Consider the following 24,435-nt stretch of genomic DNA (forward strand, 5'->3'; position numbering starts at 1 on the left):
GTCCTCTTATGATGTAAATAGTCATTGTGAAGTTCTGTACAAACCAGAGAAGAATAGTCGAAATGTCTTTAGCGTAACATTTTGTCAATTAAAACAACATGCTGTTGTGCATTTTGCATCAAAGGCATTTAAAATATGCCATACAAATGCTTATATTGCTGTTTGCTATATTGTGAGAGTAATTATATAAACAATAATGCTAGATACTATTTTGGCCTTTAGATTTTAAGATTATTAAATTTCAGCATCCCTCCACCAGCCATCCACCAGCGAGTATTTCATACCCGGATAAATGGAAAAGTGTTTTATATGTAGGAAAATCTGTGAAATTAGAGGGGGGGGGGGTCTTGGTGGGGTTGAGTAATAAGCCATAACCGTCAGGTGGAGGAGATCCCACTCTTAATTTGTTTGAGACTATTGTGAATATCAGATAAAATCTGAAATAATGCGTTGTCTGACTTTTCTGTTTGCTTCTACAGTACAGTCTGTAGGGATTCTGCCAGTCAGAAAAAAATTTATAAATAAAAAAGAGGCAGGCAGTTAATTCATCTCCCTGCTTGAAAGTCTCATTAAAACGCTGATGAGTTTAAGGATTGCCTGAGGTAGAGAGAGAGTGAGCGACAGAGTCTTCTTTATAGCTCTGCAGTCTAATGCTCGAGGCTGTGCATCTGCTGGGTGCAAAACAAAAAGCAAATGGGCAATCCAATCTCCAATCAATACAAGGCACTTTACCTTTTAAACACATCATGAATATACACTTACTTATACATGTGTTTGCCGTGCAAATGTCACGGTCTGTTACGTCTGCACGCGACCTCGCTAAATGAAGACAGAGCTTGCAGGTGTGGGATTTGATCTGACCTTTTTCATTGGTGAAGGGATATAAATCACTTTGTATGGACTTTATTACGCTGTTAAGGGGGACACAGGGTATCCTAATTTCAGTAGTAATGTTGAGCCTCAGTACCAATACAAGCAGAAGGTCACGCACTGTGAGAACAATCTATTTTAATAGACACCGGAGTTGGCAGCATTGCCTGGAACAGTGTGTGCACGGTTTCCCCCGTGCTGATTTAAACACACATGGTTGACTGCATAGAATTGATCTAAAGAGCTGTTTGCAGCCTGGTGCTTCACTATGAAAATGCGGATGGAGAGGCCTCTTCAATTTGCTTGAATTCCTTGGAAGACTCAAAAGCTTTGCACACCATAGATACCGAGCGGTCAACTTGTGCCGCTCAATGCAAATGGATTTCTTGCAGATCAGTCAGATTTAATATGTCTAGTGCTTTAGATTTAAAATAGGCTATTTTAATCACCTTCTAGTTTCATCTTGCCTTAATTCCTCAAAAAAACACTGTCCCATGGCTAGAAGAACTCTCACAGAGATGCTTATATCCTCTCCATTTCATGTTTTCATTAAGTGCACGTTTTACTGGTGTTTTAAGATGACAATACTGTGAGTGAAGATGCTGGCTTTGATTCACTTGGGTTTATCATCAGTGTTGGGCTGTGAACCAGCGGCGTGTCGATAAGTAGCTGCATTCAGACCACAAAGCGGACAGAGATGACTGTGCTCTCTGTTTAATTTCAGATTAGAGTCAGACGGCCTTTACCCCACTCACCCCCAAAAGCAGGAAGTCTGAACGGGGACTAATGTCCTTGAAGCTGCCTTAAATTGCACTTCCATCGCAGCTCTTTTGCTTTTGCACACGAGTTGTATCACTGATGGTGTGCGTGGAGAGATATCTGCTCTTCTAATGGCACACCTCTCCAGCTCTCCAGCATGGCTCCTTGGCCTGTGCAGACAGTCCATCAAGACTGCAGACTGCCTCACACCTCCGATGAATAGATCATTTTCATTTCAAATCCACCATTAATCAAGCTAGAGTCGCAGCAATCAGCAGGCCTGAGCACAGGCCAGAATGCAGTACATGCGGCACCGTGCGGAGATGCATTGGGACTGGATAGTGAATAGGCACACAAAGACCAAAGGCACAACTGTAATTTCTCTCCCCAGTACCTCCAGGCCCGCAAGTCTCAGAGCTCCCCGTGAAGAGGATGAATGGTCAGAGGCAAATGGCTGCCAAAACACGAAGCCAACTATTCGTGAAGCAAAACAACTTAGCATTCCACTGCCTATCTATCTATCCTGCATTACTATATGCACACTTTTACTTATATAGAGGAGTTTTTGTATAGCAAACTATTAAAGAGACAAAATTTCATTGTTATATTTCAATAAGCAAAGTTCATAAATTTTCATCCTTCAGCCAGAATTTAGTTATAAGGTTAATATTGGTGCTGCACAGTAATAAACAGGTGTTATATTGTGTATTTTACTATGACTGGAGCGCTGTGTCAAAATTCAGGACCAGAATGATCTGTGTAATACTATCTAATAGTCAGTCTAATGTTCCATGCATGGTTCTTTTCTTAATAATAGTCATCATTTTTAATGGTCAGTTTTGATGCTGCATTCACTTTCATGTGTTTTCTGGGCTGTTGCATGCATCTAAAAATAACTCTTGGGTTTTACCCAGCCCTGTATCCAGAACAAAGCCAGTGTTGACCGATCATCTAAAAGCCTCTTCCCCAATGAACAAAAATCGTCATTACAAAGCCTCATTGATTATCTATGGCGGACATTTATGCAGCGAGAGCAGAGAACACTGACACTAGAGGCTGTGTATTTTCAATGCCTCTCATTTATTTGAATTAACTTTGTCGATGAACTGAGGCTTTATTCAGCCTTAAATCAAAGCTAGGAAGTGGTCAATGAAGTCAGGTGTGTCCTTACAGTGTATTGTTTCACATAATGGGCGATCCATGAAACAGCTCAAATCAGCTGTGCACTTCTGTACCTCCAAGCCTTTTAGTTTGTTTGTTTCCTGAAGCTGATTAGATTGTAAACTTGATTCAACTAAACTTCTTTCAACCAAAAAGGAAACTATCAGTTAGCTTCCTATTAAATGTGCCCAAACAAGGGCAGATGTGCTTTCTCAGGTCATGATTTTTCTCACAGAGGGAGCTGTTGAGCTAGAAATAAGAGCAGTGACAAAATTGCTGCTTATAATCATGCACAATGAGACATTCACACTATATACACATGAAAATTATATATTTGAAGCAAATGGCAGTTTGAAACATTACAAATTGTATGCCATCCCTCCACATTTTTTGTCTTCATTTCTAAAACATTCTTGAAAATAAAATCTAAATAAGACCTGTATGTTTGTGGAAATGACTTGTAAACTCAATCAGGTGTAGCTAATCACCTTCTCAATGATGCACAATCAGCTGTGGTCATTTTGATTAGCTCGGCATAAAAAGAGCTTTCCTGGAGCATTTCAGGCCTTGGTAGTTCAACTGAAGCAAACAATCAACTACGGGAGGCAAGGCACTGTCAAAAGATCTCCGGGATAAAGTTGTGGGCAGGCACAAGTCAAAAGATGGATACAAAAACATTTCAAAGGCTGTGTCAATGCCTAGAAGCACAGTGAAGTCTATAATTAAGAAGTAGATGGTATTTGATACAACACAGACCCTCCCTGGATCAGGACGTCACTCCAAACTGGATGAAAGAGCCAGGAGGAAACTGGTCAGAGAGGTGACCAAGAGGCCTGCAGCAACGCTGAAGCAGCTGCAGGAATTTATGGCAAATAGTGGGCATTGTGTGCATGTGACAACATCACAAATTCACCACAAATGTAGATTGAATGGGAGAGTTGCAAGAAGAAAAAAAAACACTTTTTCAAGAAAGGCCACATGCAGTCACAAGTGAGCTTTACCAAAACGCAGCTTGAAGATTCTGAGGCAGATGAGACTAAAATTTAATTATTTGAAAATATCGTTGAACACCAAATGATATGTCTGGCTGAAATCCAATACAGCTCACCATCCAAATAACAGCATTCCTACAGTAAAGCATGGAGGTGGTAATATGCTGTTATGGAGGTGTTTCTCTGCAGCAAGGCTGGAACACTTGTCAGGATAGAAGGAAAAATGGATGGGGCAAAATGCAGTCAAATTCTTGAGGAAAATCTGCTGCCCTCTGCCAGAAAGTTGTCAATGGGAAGAAGGTTTACCTTCCAACATGACAGTGTCCCGAAGCACACAGCAAAATTGACCACACAGTGGTTAAACGAGAAAAAGGTGAATGTCCTTGCATGACCTAGTCGGAGCCCAGACTTTAAACCCCATTGAAAATCTGTGGAATGACTTGAAGACTGCAGTCCACAAACAGTCACCATCACATTTAATTGAACTTGAGCAATTATGCAAAGAAGAGTGAGCAAATATTGCAAAGTTTAGATGTGCAAAGTTAGTAGAGACATATCCCAACAGACTAAAGGCTGTTATTAAAGCAAAAGGTTGTTATTAAAGCAAAAGGTGGTTCAACAAAATACTGACACAAAGGGCTGATCATTTTTCCAACTCTGTGATACGTTTTTTTTTTCTGACATGTTGGTGTTATGTCTTTCACTTGGATGTTATAAGTTGCACTGAGTAAATGCAGCTGGATAAAACAAAAACTGTGCCCATATATATATACACACGCTGTATTGCAAGTTATTTCAGTCTAACCCGGCTCTTTCCAGACTCTCAAAATGCATCTTACACTTCCCTATCTGTCAAAAGCTTTGTCAGAGCTCTAGTGCTAGTGCCCTTAGTAGGGGCACGATCACACAAGGGCGTGTGGGTAGTGAAGCAGTGGAGGACAAAGGTGTGTGTTTACCTATAAATATCCCCCAGCTCCACAATCTGCTCACTGGTATTCATAACACAAAAACATGGCCCACCCACACCCTGTACCCGCTGCACCTGCACAGCCCAGACTTCCCTCAGTGTCCCTTGAGGCCCCTGGCCGACAGACCCAGCTCAAGGTGTATTTCTCTGTCAGTGGCTAATCCCTTTCTGTTATCCCTCTGTGAATCTCTGGAGCTGCTCAGGTAGTTGTTTATTTGGGCTGTCATGAGCCAGGTGACCGATGTGACTGGTATCACTCGCGGCTCGTTAGACAGTTTAGTGATTCTGCCCAGTGACGTGTTGTAAAAGAACTACAAGTCACGCATTTGTGTAACTTGAAAGGCTTTCACTCTTTTCTTTTCTAAAGGGCAAAGATCGATAGGCCTGTGTACCATTCTTTACTGCTCGCCCTCTGTACGTCTTTACCTTTCTCCCTGTGCGAGTCTGATTTCTTCTTCGCTCCCAGGGAATTGTCAGCACCTTGGGTTGATGTCTATACTTTCTCATATATCAAAATGCATTATAATTGGCTCCATTTGTGTGTCTCTCTGAGATTGTGCGTTAGCTATCTGTTTTCACAGTGGGTGCCAAAAGCAATATGTTTTCTAAAGTGTATGAGTGCAATTCCATATGTGTTGGATACAGATATCTGCCTTCTTTTAAAAAAAATATTTTCTCTTTCAGGTCAGAGAAATGGTTGGATCTCTGACCTGTGGATATATATTTTTTCTCTTTCACATTTTATCTATCATCTCTATCTGCAGTTTGAGCTATGTAATTGCATCCAATCCAGGTCCTTTTAGAGCCTCAGTTGTGAAGGGATGTCATTGAACCAAGGAGCTTCTCACAATAGAGTGGCGTTATCACCCGGCCAGCTCTGTTTGCAGGACCCTAAGGGAAGCAGAGGAGAGAACGAACACTTTTATTTCCAGCGTCACCGCTCCTGTATGGCAAATCCTCTCCTCCAAAATGGGCGTCCATTAAGGAGAGCGGACAGAGGCTGACGATTCCCAATCACACGCTTGATGGCCAGCGGCCAGCATAGACAGACCTCACCAGTATTTGTATTGCATGAGGTGTGCTGTTGATGTGACGTGAATGTGAATGGGTAATCTAGCATTGCTCATCTCATTCAGGAGGGAAATGGGATTTGATTATGGTTTTAGGGTTCTGTTGTTTGATCCTTTTTCTTTCAAATTTCAGATGTTAGAAGTAGTTTGCAGTGAATCATGTGGTGTAAGATTGTTTAAATTTCACTAACAATGGATTCAGTGTAGGGATGTTCATTTCGGTTATTTTTCCTAACCGACGCTCGTTAACCGATTGTTAACCGTTAACCGACAAGATTATTTTAAATTAGGATTGAATTAAATTAGAAAGGATAAGTGTCTGTGACCCATTAAAAATACTAACATTTGTTTTACATGCGCAAAAAGCAGCAAACAACAGAACATGGTCTTCATATCACATATTTGTGAACAATATTTGAGAGAAATAGGCCTTTTCTGTACATAGAAAAAGTCTTAGATCTTTGAGTTCAGCTCATGAAAAATGGGGGCAAAATCAAAAGTGTTGCGTTTATAATTTTGTTCAGTGTATATAACGAATGAATAGGCCTAAACGAGAAATACATTTTTACTTAAATAATAAATTAAGAAAATGAAAGAAAAACTGTGCAACAAGTAGCCTATATACAGAGTTTCGGTTCATTTTTGTGCTGCATGAAAGGAAACAGACGGCAGAAAGCGGCATCCTATTTTTCTTTAGGCTTAGTTTACAAAAGCACAGATTTGTGTTTATTGTGAATGTACACAAATAAAGGCAAACCTTTTACAATTCCGATTATCTTTAGGATTAAAAGGAGTAGTTTCTTCCACTGTTAGAAGGAAAAAATTCAAGTGATTGCGCCGGCGCCGCATGCGCACACACAGTTAAGCATTGCTACCTTGATAATGCAGCCTGTTCATTATCATAATAAAATACAGTCAGTCAAACATATGGGAAAAAACTATGTAGTAAAAAAAAACTATGTAGTAAAAAAATATGTAGTAAAATCTGTGCCGTTAAGTGTTATCACAGTACTGCCGTGATGTTATGCAAATTATTTTTTTTTTCGTGGATATTGGAACGCGAGTGAAGCCTAGGCTACATAATAAATAATTTGTCATTCAAATACATCGCGGATACGAAAACATTTGATTTTGTATGGAATGAAAGACCCAACGGTGGTTTCATTTTGGTTTTGGCTTGTCATTTATATTGTTATAGCTTATTATAGCTATTGCTATACTTATGTTTTTCCCCCTAAAAACACTTTTTTTTTTTTAAGTCGCATAGCGCATTTGAACCAAGCAGCAAACCTTTTTAAATATTTTGATAAATTACTGAAAAAATAAATAATTAAATTACTTTTTAAACCGTTTAACTGATTGTATTAATCGGCCGAAATTCTTACGGTCGGTTAACCGGTTAAACGGTTAAAATGAACATCCCTAATTCAGTGGTATTAGAGTGCCCCTCCTCATGGAGCCCTTTTTGTCTTCGTTTTATCCCTTTTTATTTACTCATAACAATCCAGAAATGTTTTTATTTCATCAGCTGGGATCTCCTGTGGCTAACCACTCATTTTGAAGCATATTTCAACCTTAAGGTTTTTAAATGCAAAAGCTCTCAAATGATCAGATCAGTCAATAAAACCTTAATTGTGATTTGCAAAGTGAGGGATTTCAGGAAAACACATATTAATATAATAAATGGAGTGAACGTAAAAGGATTTGTTGCTTTTTTCTCCCCTCTCCATCCGATTAGCACCAGCCTATTGATGGTGACTAGTAATTATGTTCAGCACAAAATGTATTGTAGATTTGCACTCTGTCTGCATTGAAATTAATTGATTTCTGCATAAGCTATACTCTGTTTGGTTTCAGTATTTAGTGATATGAATGTTTGAAGTTATTATTATTATTATTACCAGTCTTCACCAGTAATATATTTTTTTCACATGTTTTTCTTTTGCTTCAATTAAAAAAAGAAAAAAAAGAACAGCATTTAGTCATAATATAGTAATTGCATTGCTTTGTCACCCTATTGTCTTTATGCATTGTGATCTGAGCTCTTTTGCTCTACCTGAAAGGCCCTTGTGTAGAGATGTAGATATGCTTTTGTCTTTTTGTACTGCTAAAGTATATATGCCAAGTATATGCCATTACTGTGCTGTCTGTTTCCCATTACCTTCACTCATTCTTAAGTGCCAAAGGAATGCTGGCAGATGCACAAATGTTTTCTAAACAAACTGGATAGATTTCACTTTCCATTAACTAAATAGAAAAGCCTCAAAATTGCAGTAAAGTCTATCAGTTCAGTGCTTTACAAGTAGCTTGCTTGTTTAGAGGTTATTATTGTATGTTAAAATCAATAATCCTCAGTTGCGCTTCAGTGAGGACGTAGTGTATTTAAGTACATGTTTTAAAGACGTTTTAAAGTCTGAAGTTTTTTGCTTTCATGGTTGTCCAACGAGAGGCATGTTTTCATTGTGAAGAGACATTATTGGAAGAACTACATTTTACCTTCTAAAGCTAATAAGGAAAAATTGGAGAGGGGATAGTTTGGGTATCTGTAATGTCTTTATTTTAAGGGTCTCCTGAGCCTCAAACTCATTTCATACCAAATTAAAAGATTAAAAGAAATCTGGCGGTACCCTGTTCTGCTTCCTTCTCCCCATCAAACTTTTTTTGTACAGGATGAATGCAATGAACTCCAGTCTAATTGGAGTTTAATGAAAGTTTCCCACTTTCCTGCCAATTATCGGTGTACATATGTCAAGTGATGGACCATAGCTTTCATGCATAAACCTCTTTAGGTACCTCATCATCTCTCTCTCTCTCTCTCTCTCTTGCTCTCTCTTGCTCACACACTCTTCCTCCTCTGCGTCTTATTCATACACATTCACATTCATTTAATGGATGCATACATACTGATCGTTCGTTCATGCATTAACACTCGTGTGTGATTCAAATCTTCGCGAGCAGGAAGATAAAGAAGCAATTATTCTATTGTAAACCACTTAATGGTTGTTCACGGGTGACCTTGTCTTTTGTTATATGCTTTGTTTGCCTTTGTTGGTGTAGATTATTTCAATCTCAAAGCCTTATGCTATATACCAGGGCATCCTGCTCTGAAATAAATCTCAATTCACATTGTATCATCCAAGCATTGCAGCTACAGCAATGAAAAATTGATCATGCTTATCTATAAATCTCACATGGAAATGGTGCCCTCCAACAAATGGCTGACAGTAACACTGACACCTTGGCATTACAGCTGATGATTTGGTATTTTGCAAAGCGCATCTTCTTTCTTTTTTTATGACAAGCGACGTTACTTCATGGCAGTTTATGGCGAGAGGAGACGGGAAGGGGCTTAATGAAATAGTCCTCGTCTGTCCCCTGGCTCTGAGAATTAATATCGCACAGAGCAAGCCCTAACAGAAGGGCAGGGCTCACAGGCACTAAACCCTGACTGTAAATCTTTAAGAAGCCAGCCAGCAAGGAGTTTGTCTTATTGTGTAATGCCATCACAATGGGCACTAATGCTGTCGAGTCCTTGATCTTTAAATTCACTCAGATCTCAGCTCATGCTGTGACGGTATTCACATGCAGGTTTCTACATCACTGCAGTTTTTATGTGATTTGAGATGAAGAAACAACGTTTTGTGATACCGGTTTAGTTGAGTGAACCGACAGGCCTTGAAGAGACTATACATAGACTAAAAAAGAATAAAAAATAAATAGCACAGATGGAACGCAAGAATGAGCCTTGTGAGAACATGCCCTAACAAAGTGCAATAAAGTGAAAATTGCGTGCGGTTTGAATCTTTAGTAATGAAACTAGCCAGTAGCCTAAATATTTGTTAATCTGAGGAGGTGACGAATGTTCGAGCACACACTGTTAGTGGGTGTTATGGAAGCACACAATTCAGTTCAATTCAAGTTTATTTGTACAGCGCTTTTCACAATACAAATCATTGCAAAGCAACTTTACAGCAAATTAAGTTTCCTCTTCAGGAACTCGAGCTGCGTCGGAAACGCTAGGGGAACGCCTTCTGTGACCACGCTCTGAATCACATGTGAAATCAGTCCAATAGCTGAGCAGGATGTCACGGGCGGGTGACGTCATGACCAGGAAGCTATAAAAGCACGTGCGGCGGAGCCAGCGTCAGCTTTCTGTCAATCAGTGAAGCGCTCTGTGTGTGTCAGTCATATTTATTGTTGTCTGTCTATTGTGAGAGAAAAAGTCTATAAACAGCTATGTCTGAAGCTCACGCTAAGACAAAGCATGCAAAGGGCAAGTGCAAGCCTGGTTATAGGTTGTGTTTTCCTCCCTGCCCACATTACATCACGAGTGGGGATACACACAGCCTGTGCGTGGTTTGCTTGGGAGCGAGGCATGCAGAGTCGGCTCTTGAGGGGGCCGGCTGACCGCATTGCGAGCGCCTCCCATTGCGTACGCTTCGCTCCCGGAGGGCTCTCTTTGAGGAGGGAGCCTTCGCCAGCGTTCTTCGCGGTGCTGGCCCAGCTTCCGTCGAGTCGGAGCGGCGGCTGCATTCGTGGGTTCGCAGTTGGATCTGGCGGAGGGAATGGATACGGGCGGGTCCCTATGCTTACTCGTGCCGTGGCCAAATAAAAAATCGATTGGCCCGCCGAAAAGCAGGCAGAGCTGCAGCGAAGCAGGTTGGATGAATGCTTCCTGCGCACGCTTCCTTCATCCCTGCCTCAGATTATTATGGTAATGTGGCAGGGCTGACTGACCGTGGCTATAAGGCAATGCCCCGGGTTGAACAGATGCTAGCTAGGTATCTGTTCCCAGGCATGGCATTGTCTTTAAAGGCTCCGGCACTGCCCTCCAAGACGCTGCGTACAACATCAGCGCTGGTGGGCAAGGGGTACGTGGCAGCGGGTCAGGACGGTGCATGTCTGCACACAATGTCTGTGTTACAGGCGTACCAGGCCGACCTGCTTAAAGAGCTGGATGAAGGCGAGGAGCTTAGCTCTGATAATATTGATCTCTCTCTCTCTCTGTGCCACCAAAGAGACTGCCTGCCCCATTGGGCGGTCCATGGCAGCTATAGTGGCAGCAGAGAGGCATTTGTGGTTGACCCTGTCTGATATGAAAGAGAAAGACAGGGTCTTCCTCCTCGACGCCCCGCTTGCACCTTCTGGCCTGTTCGGCGACGCTGTTAATTCAGCCGTCGACAGGGACCAGGAGGCTAGTAAACAAGCGGCGGCATTTCAGCGGTTCCTCCCTCGCCGTATTTCAGCTCCGGGGGCAGCTGGGCGGCAGCAGTCCCCACCACGTACCAGCTCCTCAAATAGGGAGACGCAAAAACAGAGCGTTGCCGCCCGTGTTCCCCCACGTCGGAACCGGAGGCAGAAGCAGCGCTCTGGGTTGGGGGCCTCGAAGCCTAAGCCGGATCTGTGGACCATCCTTCAGGCTAAGAGGTCCTCGACCAACAGGTCCTGACTATTTGAGTGTAGGACTAGCGAGGGCAGGCCCTTCTGGGGCAGAGAGGTTCACACCGCATTACACGGTGCACGTCTCCCCCCAGTGCCCTCGAGAGATCGTTCTGCCAACCCTGCCGGTGTTCCAGGGCGCAGCGGTCTCCAGCGAGCATATCTGTCAGTTACCGCCTGGCAATGTAGCGGCACTGAGAGGCTCGCGGCCTCTGCAGAGGTCCCCAGAGCAGCTAGTTCGGTTGTCCCCTGTCGGTGGGCACACCAGAGATCAGTCTCGAGAGACTGAATCCCTTAGTAGATTATTTAGCAGCGTGGAAGCTACTGCCAAATGTGTCTCAATGGGTCCTGTGTACTGTAGAAAGAGGCTACAGAATCCAGTTTGGTTCTCGTCCGCCTCGATTCAACGGGGTCACCCCCATGCTAGTGGGTCTCGAGCAGGCTCTGGTATTAGAACAAGAAGTAGTTACTCTCGTAAAGGAGGAGGCCATCGAGGTGGTCCCTCCGCACGAGATAGACTCCGGGTTCTACAGCCGTTACTTCATTGTTCCGAAGAAGGGTGGGGGGTTGCGACTGAAGTTCAGAATGCTCACACTCAAGCAAGTCGTGTCCCAGATCAGGTCCGAGGACTGGTTTGTCACGATCGATCTGAAAGACGCATATTTCCATATCTAATATCGTGTTCTTCCTTTCAGACTTGCACTCTCACCCCGTACTTTCACGAAGTGTGTGGATGCTGCCCTGGCTCCGTTGCGACTCCAGGGCATCCGCATACTCAACTACATCGACGATTGGTTGATTTTAGCTCGTTCAGAGCACGTAGCGGTTCGGCATCGAGATGTCGTTCTCGCTCACATGAGAGAGCTGGGGTTAAGACTAAACGCCAAGAAGAGTGTGCTTTCTCCATTACAGAGGACCACTTATCTGGGCGTGGTGTGGGATTCGACCCCGATGCAGGCACGTTTGTCAGAGTGAAAGAAGGCCAGTCACTCACTGTCAGGCAGTTTCAAAGACTGCTGGGTCTGATGGCAGCTGCGTCCTACGTGATTACTCTTAGCCTGCTGTACGTGAGGCCCCTACAGTGATGGCTCAAGACCAGGGGGTTCTCCCCGAGGGGAAACCCACTTCGCATGTTCAAGGTCACGCGGAGATGCCTACGTGCCTTAGACATGTGGAGGAAACCTTGGTTCTTGGCTCAGGGCCCGGTGCTGGGAGCTCTTTGTCGCCGCGTGATGCTAGCGACAGAGATGTCCCTCAGCGGCTGGGGTGCGGTCATGAGTGGCCACCCTGCCCGCAGTCTGTGGAGGGGTCACCATCTAACGTGGCATATCAATTGTCTAGAGATGCTGGCCGTGTTTCAAGCACTGAAACACTTTCTCCCAGACCTGAGAGGTCACCATGTGTTGGTGCGCACCGAAAACACAGCGGTGGTCGCTTACATCAACCACCAGGGAGGTCTGGGTTCATGCCGCTTGTACAAGTTGGCACACCAGATCCTTGTGTGGTCCCAGGACAGACTCCTCTTGCTGAGAACAGTGCACATTCCTGGGAATCTCAATATGGAAGCAGACATCCTGTCGAGGCAGGGGCTGAGGCCCAGGGAATGGATGCTTCACCCCGAGGTGGTGAAGCAGATATGGAGTATTTTTGGTCAGGCTCAGGTGGACTTGTTTGCGACTCAGAAGACATCGCACTGTCCCCTCTGGTTCTCTCTGATTCATCCAGCTCCACTGGGGTTGGATGCCATGGTACAGATGTGTCCGAGGCTTCGTCTGTACACCTTTCCCCGATCGCTCTGCTCCCAGAAGTTCTGGAGAGAGTGCGCCGGGACGGAGTCCGTCTACTGTTAGTGGCCCCGTTCTGGCCAGGCTGAGTATGGTTCTCGGACCTGATTTCCCTTCTCGACGGCTCTCCGTGGGAGATTCCCGTCAGGAGGGACCTCCTCTCATAGGCAGAGGGCAGGATTTATCACCCCCGCCCGGAGCTGTGGAAGTTATGGGTGTGGCCCCTGATGGGGAACAACTAGTAGCTTCTGGTCTCTCAACTGAGGTTGTTGACGTGGGACCTAGCAGTGGTGCTAGAAACTCTCTGTAAGCCTCCATTTGAACCTATCAAAGAAATTTCTGATCGCCACCTTACAATAAAGACTACCTTTCTTCTGGCGATATCTTCTCTTAAGAGAGTTAGGGATTTACAGGCCCTTTCTGTGGCCCCTTCCTATCTTGACTTTGTGCCCGGTCTGGCCAAAGCATTTCCGTACCCTCGTGTGGGGTATGTCCCTAAAGTCCCCTCATCAGCACCGCAGCCCATCGTACTTCAGGCCTTCAGTCATCCTCCCTTCGGGGGAACAGACCAGCATAAGCTTAATTGTATGTGTCCAGTGCGAGCACTGGATGCATACGTCCACAGAGCTGCCCTGTGGAGAAGGGTGGACCAGTTGCTTGTGTGCTACGGTCCCCCTAAGAGAGGTCTTCCAGCAACTAAACAGACCCTGCAGCACTAAGATCAGGTAAAACTAGCAATGTGGCACAGCCTTGGTCTGACGCAAGAAGCAAGTCATTTGTAATTTTAACAAGTGCAGTTTCTGTGCTATGGTGGGGCCTGAAACCTGACTGAAATTCTTCATAGAGATCATTTTTTTTGCAGGAAGGAGCACAATTGAGCAGACACAAGTATTTCTAAAATTTTAGACATGAAAGGAAGATTTGAGATGGGTCTGTAATTTGCCAGTTCACTAGGATCTAGTTGTGGTTTCTTAATAAGAGGCTTAATGACCGCCAGCTTGAATGTTTTTGGGACGTGACCTAAAGACAACGACGAGTTAATAATATTGAGAAGCGGTTCTTCTGCTACAGGTAACAACTCTTTCAGTAATTTAGTGGGTACAGGATCTAACAAGCATGTTGTTGGTTTAGATGCAGTGATAAGTTTATTTAGCTCTTCCTGTCCTATAGTTGTAAAGCACTGCATTTTGTCTTTTGGTGCGATAAATTAAGCTGAAGTATTATACGCTGTAGAATCTACATTTGTTATTGTATTTCTGATGTTATCTATTTTATCAGTGAAGAAATTCATAAAGTCATTACTATTAAACTGTGAGGGAATATTTAGATCGGGTTGCGTCTGGTTATTTGTTAATCTAGCCACTGTGCTAAATAAAAACCTTGGATTGTTTTGGTTATTTTCTATAAGTTTGTGGATATGCTCAGCCCTGGCAGCTTTTAGAGGCTGTCTATAGCTGGACATACTGTTTTTCCACACAATTCTAAAAACTTTTAAGTGCACAGACAGCAGTCATTAGTTTAAATTGCTACGTCCCAGAAATGGTTACTACGAATAAGACAGGGAATCTGTTTCAGGGTTATCTTTTCCCCCTCCCCTCCAGATCATGTGAAATGAGCATGTTCAAGTTATTAATGCAGCAGTACTGGTCCCCTGTAAACAGTGTTATTTTGTTGTTAATCTTACTAATGATATCCCAAAAGGATGCCTATTTTATTCTGCTTGGGCTTCCAGCAGGGCTCTCTATTAAGAAGAGGAAAGCTGCTTCTGAGACATACAAATTTATTGCTGAAAAGCAGAAACTGACCCATAACGAGCCCATAGTTTCGGAGGAACATCAAAAGAAATATTAACATTTTCCTCTTCTATTAATTTTCACACACAGTACCACACACTGTTTCCACTCCAACTTTTTTTATAGCTATAATAACGTTCAAAATCCTGATTGTACTGGACACCGTGGCATTATCCTATTTATTGTAGTAATTAAACTAAGCAATTAATTTCCTAAGTGCTCACATTGGGAAGTGAAGTATCTATTCATAGATTCTCTAGTTTGTGTGGTCCTAAACCACTTTTGTGGTTAACAAGGGGTCTGCGCCAGGCCCATAGAGAGCATCCTACAGTACATAGGGAGCTGCTTTCTAAGTCAGTATCCTAACAGAGATGGAACCTCAGAAACGATTGATTACATCTGCGTGCCACACTTGTTGTGCTCCGCACATGAGATTTCACTCACTCAGGTGATTTCAATAGAGTTAGGCATTAGCATGTTAATTAGCTAATGATCAGCCTGTCAGGCATAAAGCGGTGGCACCCTAATAGGCTTTTTTAATTTATTATTAGATCTTTATTTCTAGATTTTTGGTTCTGATTGAATTATATATTATTTGGTATTGATTAAATCATAAGTATGTTTATTAATTACACTACTGTTCAGAAGTTTGGTGTCAGTAAAAAGTTATTTTTAATGTTGACTGCATTTATTTGATCAAACATATCATTAATTCCTGTAACATCATAGCGATTTTTGTGGGAACCATTTTTTCAAATTTCTTTAAATAATAGAAAATTATCTTGCCGTTACCTCCAAAAGATGCATGCTCGAGCTGAGATTTCTTCACCAGTTCCCTGGTGTTTACACTTCATCAGTGGCGAGGCCTGTGAGATGAGCGAGTCAGTGCTGTTATTAGCTGAACTCAGAGCTGGCTTTTTCCTCACTCTTGCTCCTCCCACAGTACCATGTCCAGAGAGGCACACACCACGCTATCTTGCCTATCCATTTCCATCATCTGTCTGCCCACAATTCTCTCATTCACCCCCTATAAAAATCATGCCATCAGAATATTTTAAACCAACAGTGTTTTAGCTTTTAAAGCCATCCTGACAAGCTTGTAGCATCATTGAAAAAACGTAAACTTGTACATTTGCCCTCTTGCTCGATTTTCTCTCTGTTGATTCTGTGCTCTCACAAGACCTGTCCTCAGACAGAGTGTTAACCTCGGCTTTGTAAGCCTTGATTAGGGGACAGTAAATCCCCAGTTGTTGGTTTCCTCCAGCATGCTACTAATGACACAGAGTCTACCCTTTATATTGTTGTTAGTGCTTTGAGTAGATTTGTTGCTACTGCCCAATTTCCTCCTAATTTGGCTTTATTGTTGAGTAGGAAAAGTTAAAGCAGATGTTATTAGCACTGACCTTGGGAAATAACAAGAGATTGAATCCTGGAGCTAGACTAACCAGACTAAAAAAAAAACAGCAGGGCGCTCTATAAAATACTGTTCAAAATTTGATGTTGGCAAGTTTTTTTGTGATTTTTTTAGGAAATAAGTCTCTTATGCGCATAAAAAAAACAGTTAAAAGAATAATATTGTAAAATATTAATACAATGTAAATAAAATGGTTTTCTGTTAAAACATATATGTTTTAAAATGTAAGTTATTCATGTGACCGTAAAGTTGAATGTTCATCAGCTATTACCCCAGTCTTCAGTGCCACATGATCCTGTAGAAAGCATGCAAAACAGAACAACAGCAACAACAAAAAATGCAAAATTAATACAAACATATATATATATATATATATATGTATATATATATATATATTATTAAAAAATATAAAAATAATAATAATAATAATAATACATACATTAGGACAGTTACATAACTTTGAAAAGCTTTAGAATTTGTATTGTTTTTATTAGCTTCTTATTTTGTGACCTAATATTAGAAAGGGTTTCAAAGTATATTTTAAGATCAGTGTTACAAAATGTAATATATGATGGTTTCTTTTGAATTACATTTGACTTATGTATATACAACTTTGCTAAGATAATTAACAGATTAATAATATAAATATGTTTATCAGAAAAAGATGGGTTGTGTTTAACAAACTTCATATCCAAAGATCTCTGAGGGCTGTGTTAGAAGCTGGACTTAATATGTTGCTTGTCAAGATGTTGAATTGTAAATAAGAGCACTGGAGTTCATCAAACAGTATGAATTAGGCAGAAAACTACCACCTACACAGTATAGGAGAAAAAACTGAGACACTTAAAAAATAAATAAACAAATACATACGTACATACATACATATATAAATAAAATAACATATAATTAAGCCCAACAGTACACTGAGGCTCAGTACAATTAAACATGAACTCGTAAACTCAAGACTCATTTCAAATAAAAAATAGTTTCTTGTGTTGGATAACATCTTTGACCACAAACTAATGCGGGATACCCATAACCCATTGTTTGTTTCTTTTCAATCTGCCTTTAACAGTATCTGCCCAGATCCTGAAAGCCAGCCTGGACACAATGGAACGGCATATTCAGAGGCTGGAGAACGACATCCAGAACTTCCCCAAGACTGAAGACAAGCAGGATAAGTTTGTTGAAAAAATGTCGATATCCTTTGAGTACATTTACTTCTACTGTCTCCGATGCTAGAAAGTTTAGTAGGCTTCTGTGCAGGAATGAGGTCCCTTTCACAGTAAGCTATGAAAAAAAAAAATAATAATTCTTAATCAATATTTTTGTTTTGTTTTCCGTTTTACAACTACAAACATTTGAAGTTTTCTATTTTAATTACATTTTAAAATGTAATTTATTCCTATGATGACAAAGCTGAATTTACAGCAGCCATTATTCCAGTCTTCAGTGTCACATAAAGAAATAATTCTGTTTATTTAATGCTCAGGAATCATTTCTTATAATTATAAGAAAAATAGAAAACTTTTGTAGCATTATAAATGTCTTTACTGTCATTTTTTAAATAAATGTTATGCATTTTTGCTCAATAAATATATTAATTTATTTAAAAATATATATTTTTGACCTCAGACTTTTGAATGGCAGTGTATATTTAAACACCCATTAAACAAAATTATTGATTATTTCCTTCTTTTCAGAAATTATATTTTGATTTAATTTATTTAATAATAAATATAACAAGACATATTAGGTTTATACAACAAGAAAAAAAACATGGAATAAGAAAAAAACAATCAAAATATATTCTCTGAAAACAGGCCTTATTTTCACACAGTTTGGCTTAAGTAAATTTATCTTGTTTTGTGGATGGTTAAATGTTTTAACTGGAAAACAAGACAAAAATACTGTATAGGCTTGGATAGGCTGTCTCAAAGTGAGATGTTTATCAGCGTTCTCCTCGTCTCTCAAGCTCTCCAAAGGGAGTTCAGCCTGGGAGCTATTTATACTGCACAGCTTTCTCCCCACAGACTCTAATGGAGGGCTTCTTAGCCTTCTATACTTATAACCCTATGCTGATTTCATCTGCTGACCAGCCACAGGCCTCCTCTCTTCAACTTTCTGAGGGCTATCAGCTCTCAAAGCATCTCTCCCTTTTCAATAACAGAAACACAAGAGATCGCTGCCCTCAAATCAAATTAGATGCCACAGCACTTCTCAAACTCTAAGTGAGGAAGTTAGACACTTGTTTGACCTTTACTTTCTGACATGTGAATGTTTATGCGGGCCAAAGCGGATCTGCTGCAAAATGGTGCTGATTTAGGGAAGTTTGACTTTTGTGCCGGTTCTGAGCGACGGCCTGCCTTTTATATTCCCACTGTGATTCTTGCCGTTCCTCAGCGGTGTTATTAACTACGAGTAAGAACCATTAATCAATGACTTATCAAGTCTGAGAGACTTCCCATATGTTCCCCAAGCACAGGAAAGACAGTAGTTAACCTTATTTTAGCTCTTTGTTCACAAGCTTAACGCCGAGATTTATGGGGGCTTACTTTGCACTTTGGGTGGCATAAGAGTAATAGCCCTGGCACACATTAAAACTCTGCTCTGAGTCAAAGAGGGCTGCTTAGGTTTGTATGATTTAAGAACAATGAGCTGCTCTTGCCTGCAGTGCGGCACAAAAACAAGCCAGAATACCTCTGTGGCCTTAGTGACAGTATTGATTAGCAGGACTCGGGGAGGATTGGAACTTGAGTGAGGGGAAATGGAGAGGCGCGGATCCACTGCGGCAGTGCTGGGGCCTTGTGCTGTCCCCAGGGGATTGTAAAAGCCAACCGGGCCCCGAGTGCAAATGCAGCCACATCACGTCCCTGTCTCACCTGATCTGTCATCAGAGCCAGCACACAGCTGAAGCTGAATACAGTCACGTCCGTTTGATGATTCAAGAGGGGTTTTTTTAGCAGCAGAGAAAGAAAAGCCAGCGAGAGAGCCGTGGCTGAAAGGGAACGGCTCCACCCTCATTGTGCACCAGTCGCGACTCGTTTTCAGAAGCGTCAGAGCTCGGCTGCAGAGATGCTGACTGACAGCACGTTCAAACACAGCTGCGCCAGCTCTTTTGCGGATGACAGGGCAGACATTGTCACTGAGCTAAAGGAGACCAAAAGCTGTTTCACTCGGCCATTGTGGACAGCAGGCTAGATGTTATAAAAGGGAGTGATTGAATTTGTGAACGTGGAGGTGGGTGTGTGTGTGTGCGCATGCTTTTTGCAATATGCACTCCATTGCTCGCCATAGCAACAGGCTTCTTGCTCTCTCCTTTATGAGTTTGACCTCGACGTGACCTTGACAAATGACTACGGTGTGGAGATGCTATTTTAGAGTGGTAGTGCAGGAAGTGTTTTAAAAACATGTGCTTTTTAGCCTCGCGGTTGAGGATTTGTTTAAACGGGATGGGAAAGGAAATTTGCGTGAATGAGGAAAAAGACAGATGTTACCATGTTTACAGTGTTTTCTTTGCCTGTAGATACTCATCTAAATCACACTACTCCAGGTGGGCACTGTCAGAATCTTCAGATTTCTTCCTTTTTTATGAACTGTAGCCTTGAGATCCATGTGATTTAATCTACCCTGAAATCACACTATTCTGTTTTTGTTTTGTTTTTTACTCTCTGCTGCTCCAGGGAGACCCAACACAATATGATTGTGGCGTTTCATATGCAGAACATTTGTTTCTTTTCAGTTTTCATGGCAGCTCAAACTGCAGATTTAGAGCCCTGCCAGCGAGATGGGAGGAGAGAATGAACTACTATGTACCAAATTTTATGAGATAAAAAGCCTTTAACTAGAGAGAGGCCATGTGAGAGCGGTAGAGGAATTTTGCCTAGGTAGGAGTCAGCTTTTTTTGGATGTAATAATAGCAGTACACATTTCACACCCCTCTGAAACTGTGGAGGTGACATTTTGCAATATTAAAAAGTCTCACCAAATATGGGAAGATCATATTAGAGTCACATTAAGGTGCTTAAGACTCTGGAACAAATATGCATTTATTAGCTTACATGGCGATGCACCGTTGATATATTGATCCATTAAATAGAAATGATTGTGGCAGCAAATCAAGGCCGGTTTAGAAATGCACCAAACACACTGTTGCAAGAGAGAAATAAACTCCTGATATGCATAAGGGTTAGTTTTTAGAGTCAAATAAAGGAAGCTAATTTTATTACCGCCTGCTCAGTAATTCCCTCTTGCAATATGAACATGTATATGTGAGAGTATGTTTGTCTAAGGTATTAGGTCAGATATGGGAGAGTAATTGCAGATGCATTATGGGCATATGGAAGAATGAAATCGACTCCCACTGCCTTGTATACATTATTTAATATATTATAAGTACTAAAGATCCCTGTGCATCATAATTCACACTACCTGCTAAGAATTAATGTTTTTTTCCCATCCTTCTTTTTTTTGCATGCTTTGGAGGATATTATGTGCTGTTTGTATTGCTGGAATATCCACATAAATGCATTCAAAGTGAGGATGGGGAGTTTTTCCATTACATAAATGCATTTCATACATACAAGATACACCAGCATACAAAGCCGTATAGTTATTACAGTCCTCTGCTTTAAACTGATCTAAATAACTGGTGAAATACTGGCAGAGTAGCTCATATGCGCAACTCTTATCAGTAGGAATGCTTTATTTTTTCCACCATTACTGTAATGTATGCAAATGACTGAGTAGGATGTTTGTTCAGCAGTTTAGTGATATCTATCTATCAGAATTAATGGCACCCCACAAAGGCTTTTAAATGAACTAGCGGCCTCATGGGAGCTGTAACTCAGCAGAGGGACAGTGCTGACGGTGGCCTGCCTGGGGACCTGGCGTACTGGGAACTTAATGGAGAGCGGAAGGGTTGCAGCGGCATTTGGCATCCATACTGAGTTTTGACGGATGAGGGGGGCCTGTCTAATAGATCTCGCTCTGCTATAATTCAGTGTGCTGGTATTTAACTTAACCTTTGTTCTCTCTAGGGACTGAAAAACACCAATCAGCCGGCCAATTTCTCCCTCTGCCACCTCTCTAATGACAAAGCACATGCAGGAACAGAAAAGTTCAAATAAATACAGTACATGGGAAAGGAACTTTTAAAAATAGATAGTTCTGAATCTTAATTTGGATTAGATGAGCTATGTTTGAAGTCATTAAATACTGATAAATGTATGCCTGTGACCGTAATCATTCAGCCTTCAGTTAGGATAATCAACTATTTAATTATATAGTTGATTTTATTATATTATATAATGATACCTGTTATTTATGGTAGTTATTAATAATGTATATCAAACACAGATATCTCATAGTGTGTCATAGTGCTATAGCCACCATAAGGAAAGCAATCAAGCCACTCAAACTTATTGGTCCTTCTCCTTATTTCTGGTAAAATATATGTTTGACTTTTCATTCAAATTAATGCTTAAAATATATGCATTTATTAAAATTAAGAAGTATATATGAAGTAAATTAATTGAAATATTATTGTTAAACATTTGTATTGAATAGATAGTCCACCCAAAAATGAAAATTACCCCATAATTTACTCACACTCAAGCCATCTTAGGTGTATATGATTTCCTTCTTTCAGACAAAAACAATCGGAGTTATATTAAAGAATTTCCTGGCTCTTCCCAGCTATATAATGGCAGTGAATGGGTGTTATTCAATAGTCCAATAGAAGTCCAATAAACTGTGCCAATCCATCATAAAAAAGTGCTCCACACAGCTCCGGGTGGTTAATAACGTCCTCCTGCAGCGAAATCAATGTGTTTCTGTAAGAAAAATATCCATATTTAAAACTATATATACCGTAATCTCTAGTACGCGCGTACACGAGGAAGTGGCATTCCAGCCAGATGACATGGGTCGTAGGTATAGCGTGAGCTCCGGTGAGAATATGCTAGTCTCGCGAGAACCAAGTTTTCTTTACAGGAGCAAAGGACGAGGAACACTTCTATTGGACTATTAAATAACACCCATTCACTGCCATTATATAAAGCTTGGAAGAGCCAGGACATGTTTTAATATAACTCCGATTGTATTCGTCTGAAAGAAGAAAGTCATATACACCTAGGATGGCTTGAGGGTGAGTAATTGTCTGTTTGTAGTAATTGTCCCTTTAATTATCAGAATTCATTTGTTTAATACAGTTGTATATAAATAATTGAAAACGTTGTTGTTTCACGTTTCTGCATGGCTTTTCTTTTCACCACAAACCATAAACAAGCCATAAACAGACTATTCAGATGAGAGGGTGCAGTTTCTTTAAAGATTCCCTGAAGCTTTGGACTTTATTGTGGATCTCTTTAAAATGCCTATAAACAAATCCTCTCTCGTAGCTCCAGAATACAATGCCTCGTTAGGCAGAGGAAATCACCCACTGAGGGACGTACTAGAGCTAGAGTGCTAGGCTGGTCATTCTATAGGCAATGTGTGATTTACTTGTTTTCTTAACCTCTGCTTTCAGAGGAGCATACATTCAGCAGACCTGGACTCACTGGCATAAACAATCATTCTTCAGGAGAGAAATATCCGAGGACATTGTTCTATTGTGCACTGGGCATTTCTTTTTGAAAGGCTGTGGTTTCCATCCTGTCGGCCAGTGCTCAGCAGGGCAGTGTAACACTTGATTCCCAGCATAGCACCTTTTACGCGTTGTAGTATTCTGGCACACATTCTCGCTGTGTGTTTTAATACCTGCTGTGGAGATGCAGTAGCTTTAGGCAGCAGTGTTTGATGGGTTGAGAGGAGCGGAAATACACAGAATGCTGCGGGAGAACATTTTGTCTGCCTGATGTAAATCACAAGTCGTATAGGGTTTCTTAGAAAGCTTGGCTTGTGCGACTTTCTGCACATCTGAGCATTACAGATTGCTCCCGAAGATCTTGAAAATCGAGGTGAGGAATCATCAGCGGCGATTATTATTTTACCTTTGGGTACAAAGTCTCTAATGAATTGATGAAGATGTGTTTGCAGCAGCCTGCACGGTATTTCCAGCTCCTCTCTGTGAACATGCCTCTGCTTAGTCTCAAACCTCTGTTAATTATGGAATTAGGTCAGCGGAATGTGGTGGCATCCTGTGCTAGTTATGTTTACCTCACAATAACTCTCAGTGTCTGCCTCTAGTTCTAGATAAATTTGCTTGAAAAAAATAGAGCGAGTGAATCGCAATTTGCATCTCATTTCTTTCATTTACTGATATAGAACCGGACTGAAGTAAACAGATGAAAAGATGATTCAGGCCATATCTTTGACTTCCTTTCCATGGCCTTTTTGTTTATTCCGGTACTATATTGTATACAGGGGACGGCATTGTTCAACAACAATGGCTAACTTTAATTTACCGCGTGTGGCAGGAGACATTAAGATTTTAATTAACAAATTATAATTGGTCCTGAACAGAATAATCAAAAGCGCGACCAAATAATAATTGCAATTCCAGTAATGATAGTCATAAAGAAAGCAAAGGCCGGAGTCTGAGCACAAAACCAACTTGGCGCTCGCCTCTGTGATTATATTGCCGGCGTGCACAGATTCGTGTTTATTGGGAAATGGCATCCAAACCATGTGTTTTGTGTGATAGGATTTTGCATATGCTAATGCACTTGATTGCCTTGATGTGTGGCTGGGTGGGGGAGTCTCTGCACGAACCAGAGAGGCTCGATAGCTGCCTCTTCAAATCCCATCCTCAAAGCTTCCGTCATTCAGCACGGCCCTCTGCGCTTTGGGAGGGGGCTGCGTTTGTAAAGCCATGATTAGAAGGGTATTTAATGGAACATCAGTGCCACTGATGCAGAATGATGCTGATTGTTAAAGTGCTGTTTTGCTTTGGCCATTCGTGGTATTATTGGCATGTTACATTGATTGAATTGACATTTGGGAGTGTGTTTTATAAGGATAACTCTAGCAAAAACTGGAACCATTGGGTGGGGGAGGAATAATAATAATAGCAATATACCGTCAATGATTCAATTTCGTTAGCAAGACTTTTCATTTTGCAGTTGTGTATATCTCCCATTTGCCTCTTTTAGATATTAGTACTGTGTAGTCTTTGTAACCCAACGGACTCCCAGCAGTGGCTGGGTATGGTACTCATTTACCAAATGACAGCTACATTTACCACT

At 41.3% G+C, this 24,435-nt stretch overlaps 1 protein-coding gene across 1 annotated transcript in view; it reads left to right on the plus strand.

Annotated features, from left to right (window-relative positions):
• Window positions 1–24,435, plus strand: part of LOC107554828 (protein diaphanous homolog 2-like) — a 255,638-nt gene that overhangs the window by 162,670 nt on the left and 68,533 nt on the right. The window contains exon 6 of the mRNA XM_016237459.1: window positions 17,325–17,449. Coding sequence (XP_016092945.1) covers window positions 17,325–17,449 — 125 coding nt within the window. The remainder of the gene's footprint in view (window positions 1–17,324; window positions 17,450–24,435) is intronic.

This window comes from Sinocyclocheilus grahami, unplaced genomic scaffold, assembly GCF_001515645.1.
Source record: "Sinocyclocheilus grahami isolate Dianchi unplaced genomic scaffold, SAMN03320097.WGS_v1.1 scaffold515.1, whole genome shotgun sequence".
NCBI lineage: Eukaryota > Metazoa > Chordata > Actinopteri > Cypriniformes > Cyprinidae > Sinocyclocheilus > Sinocyclocheilus grahami.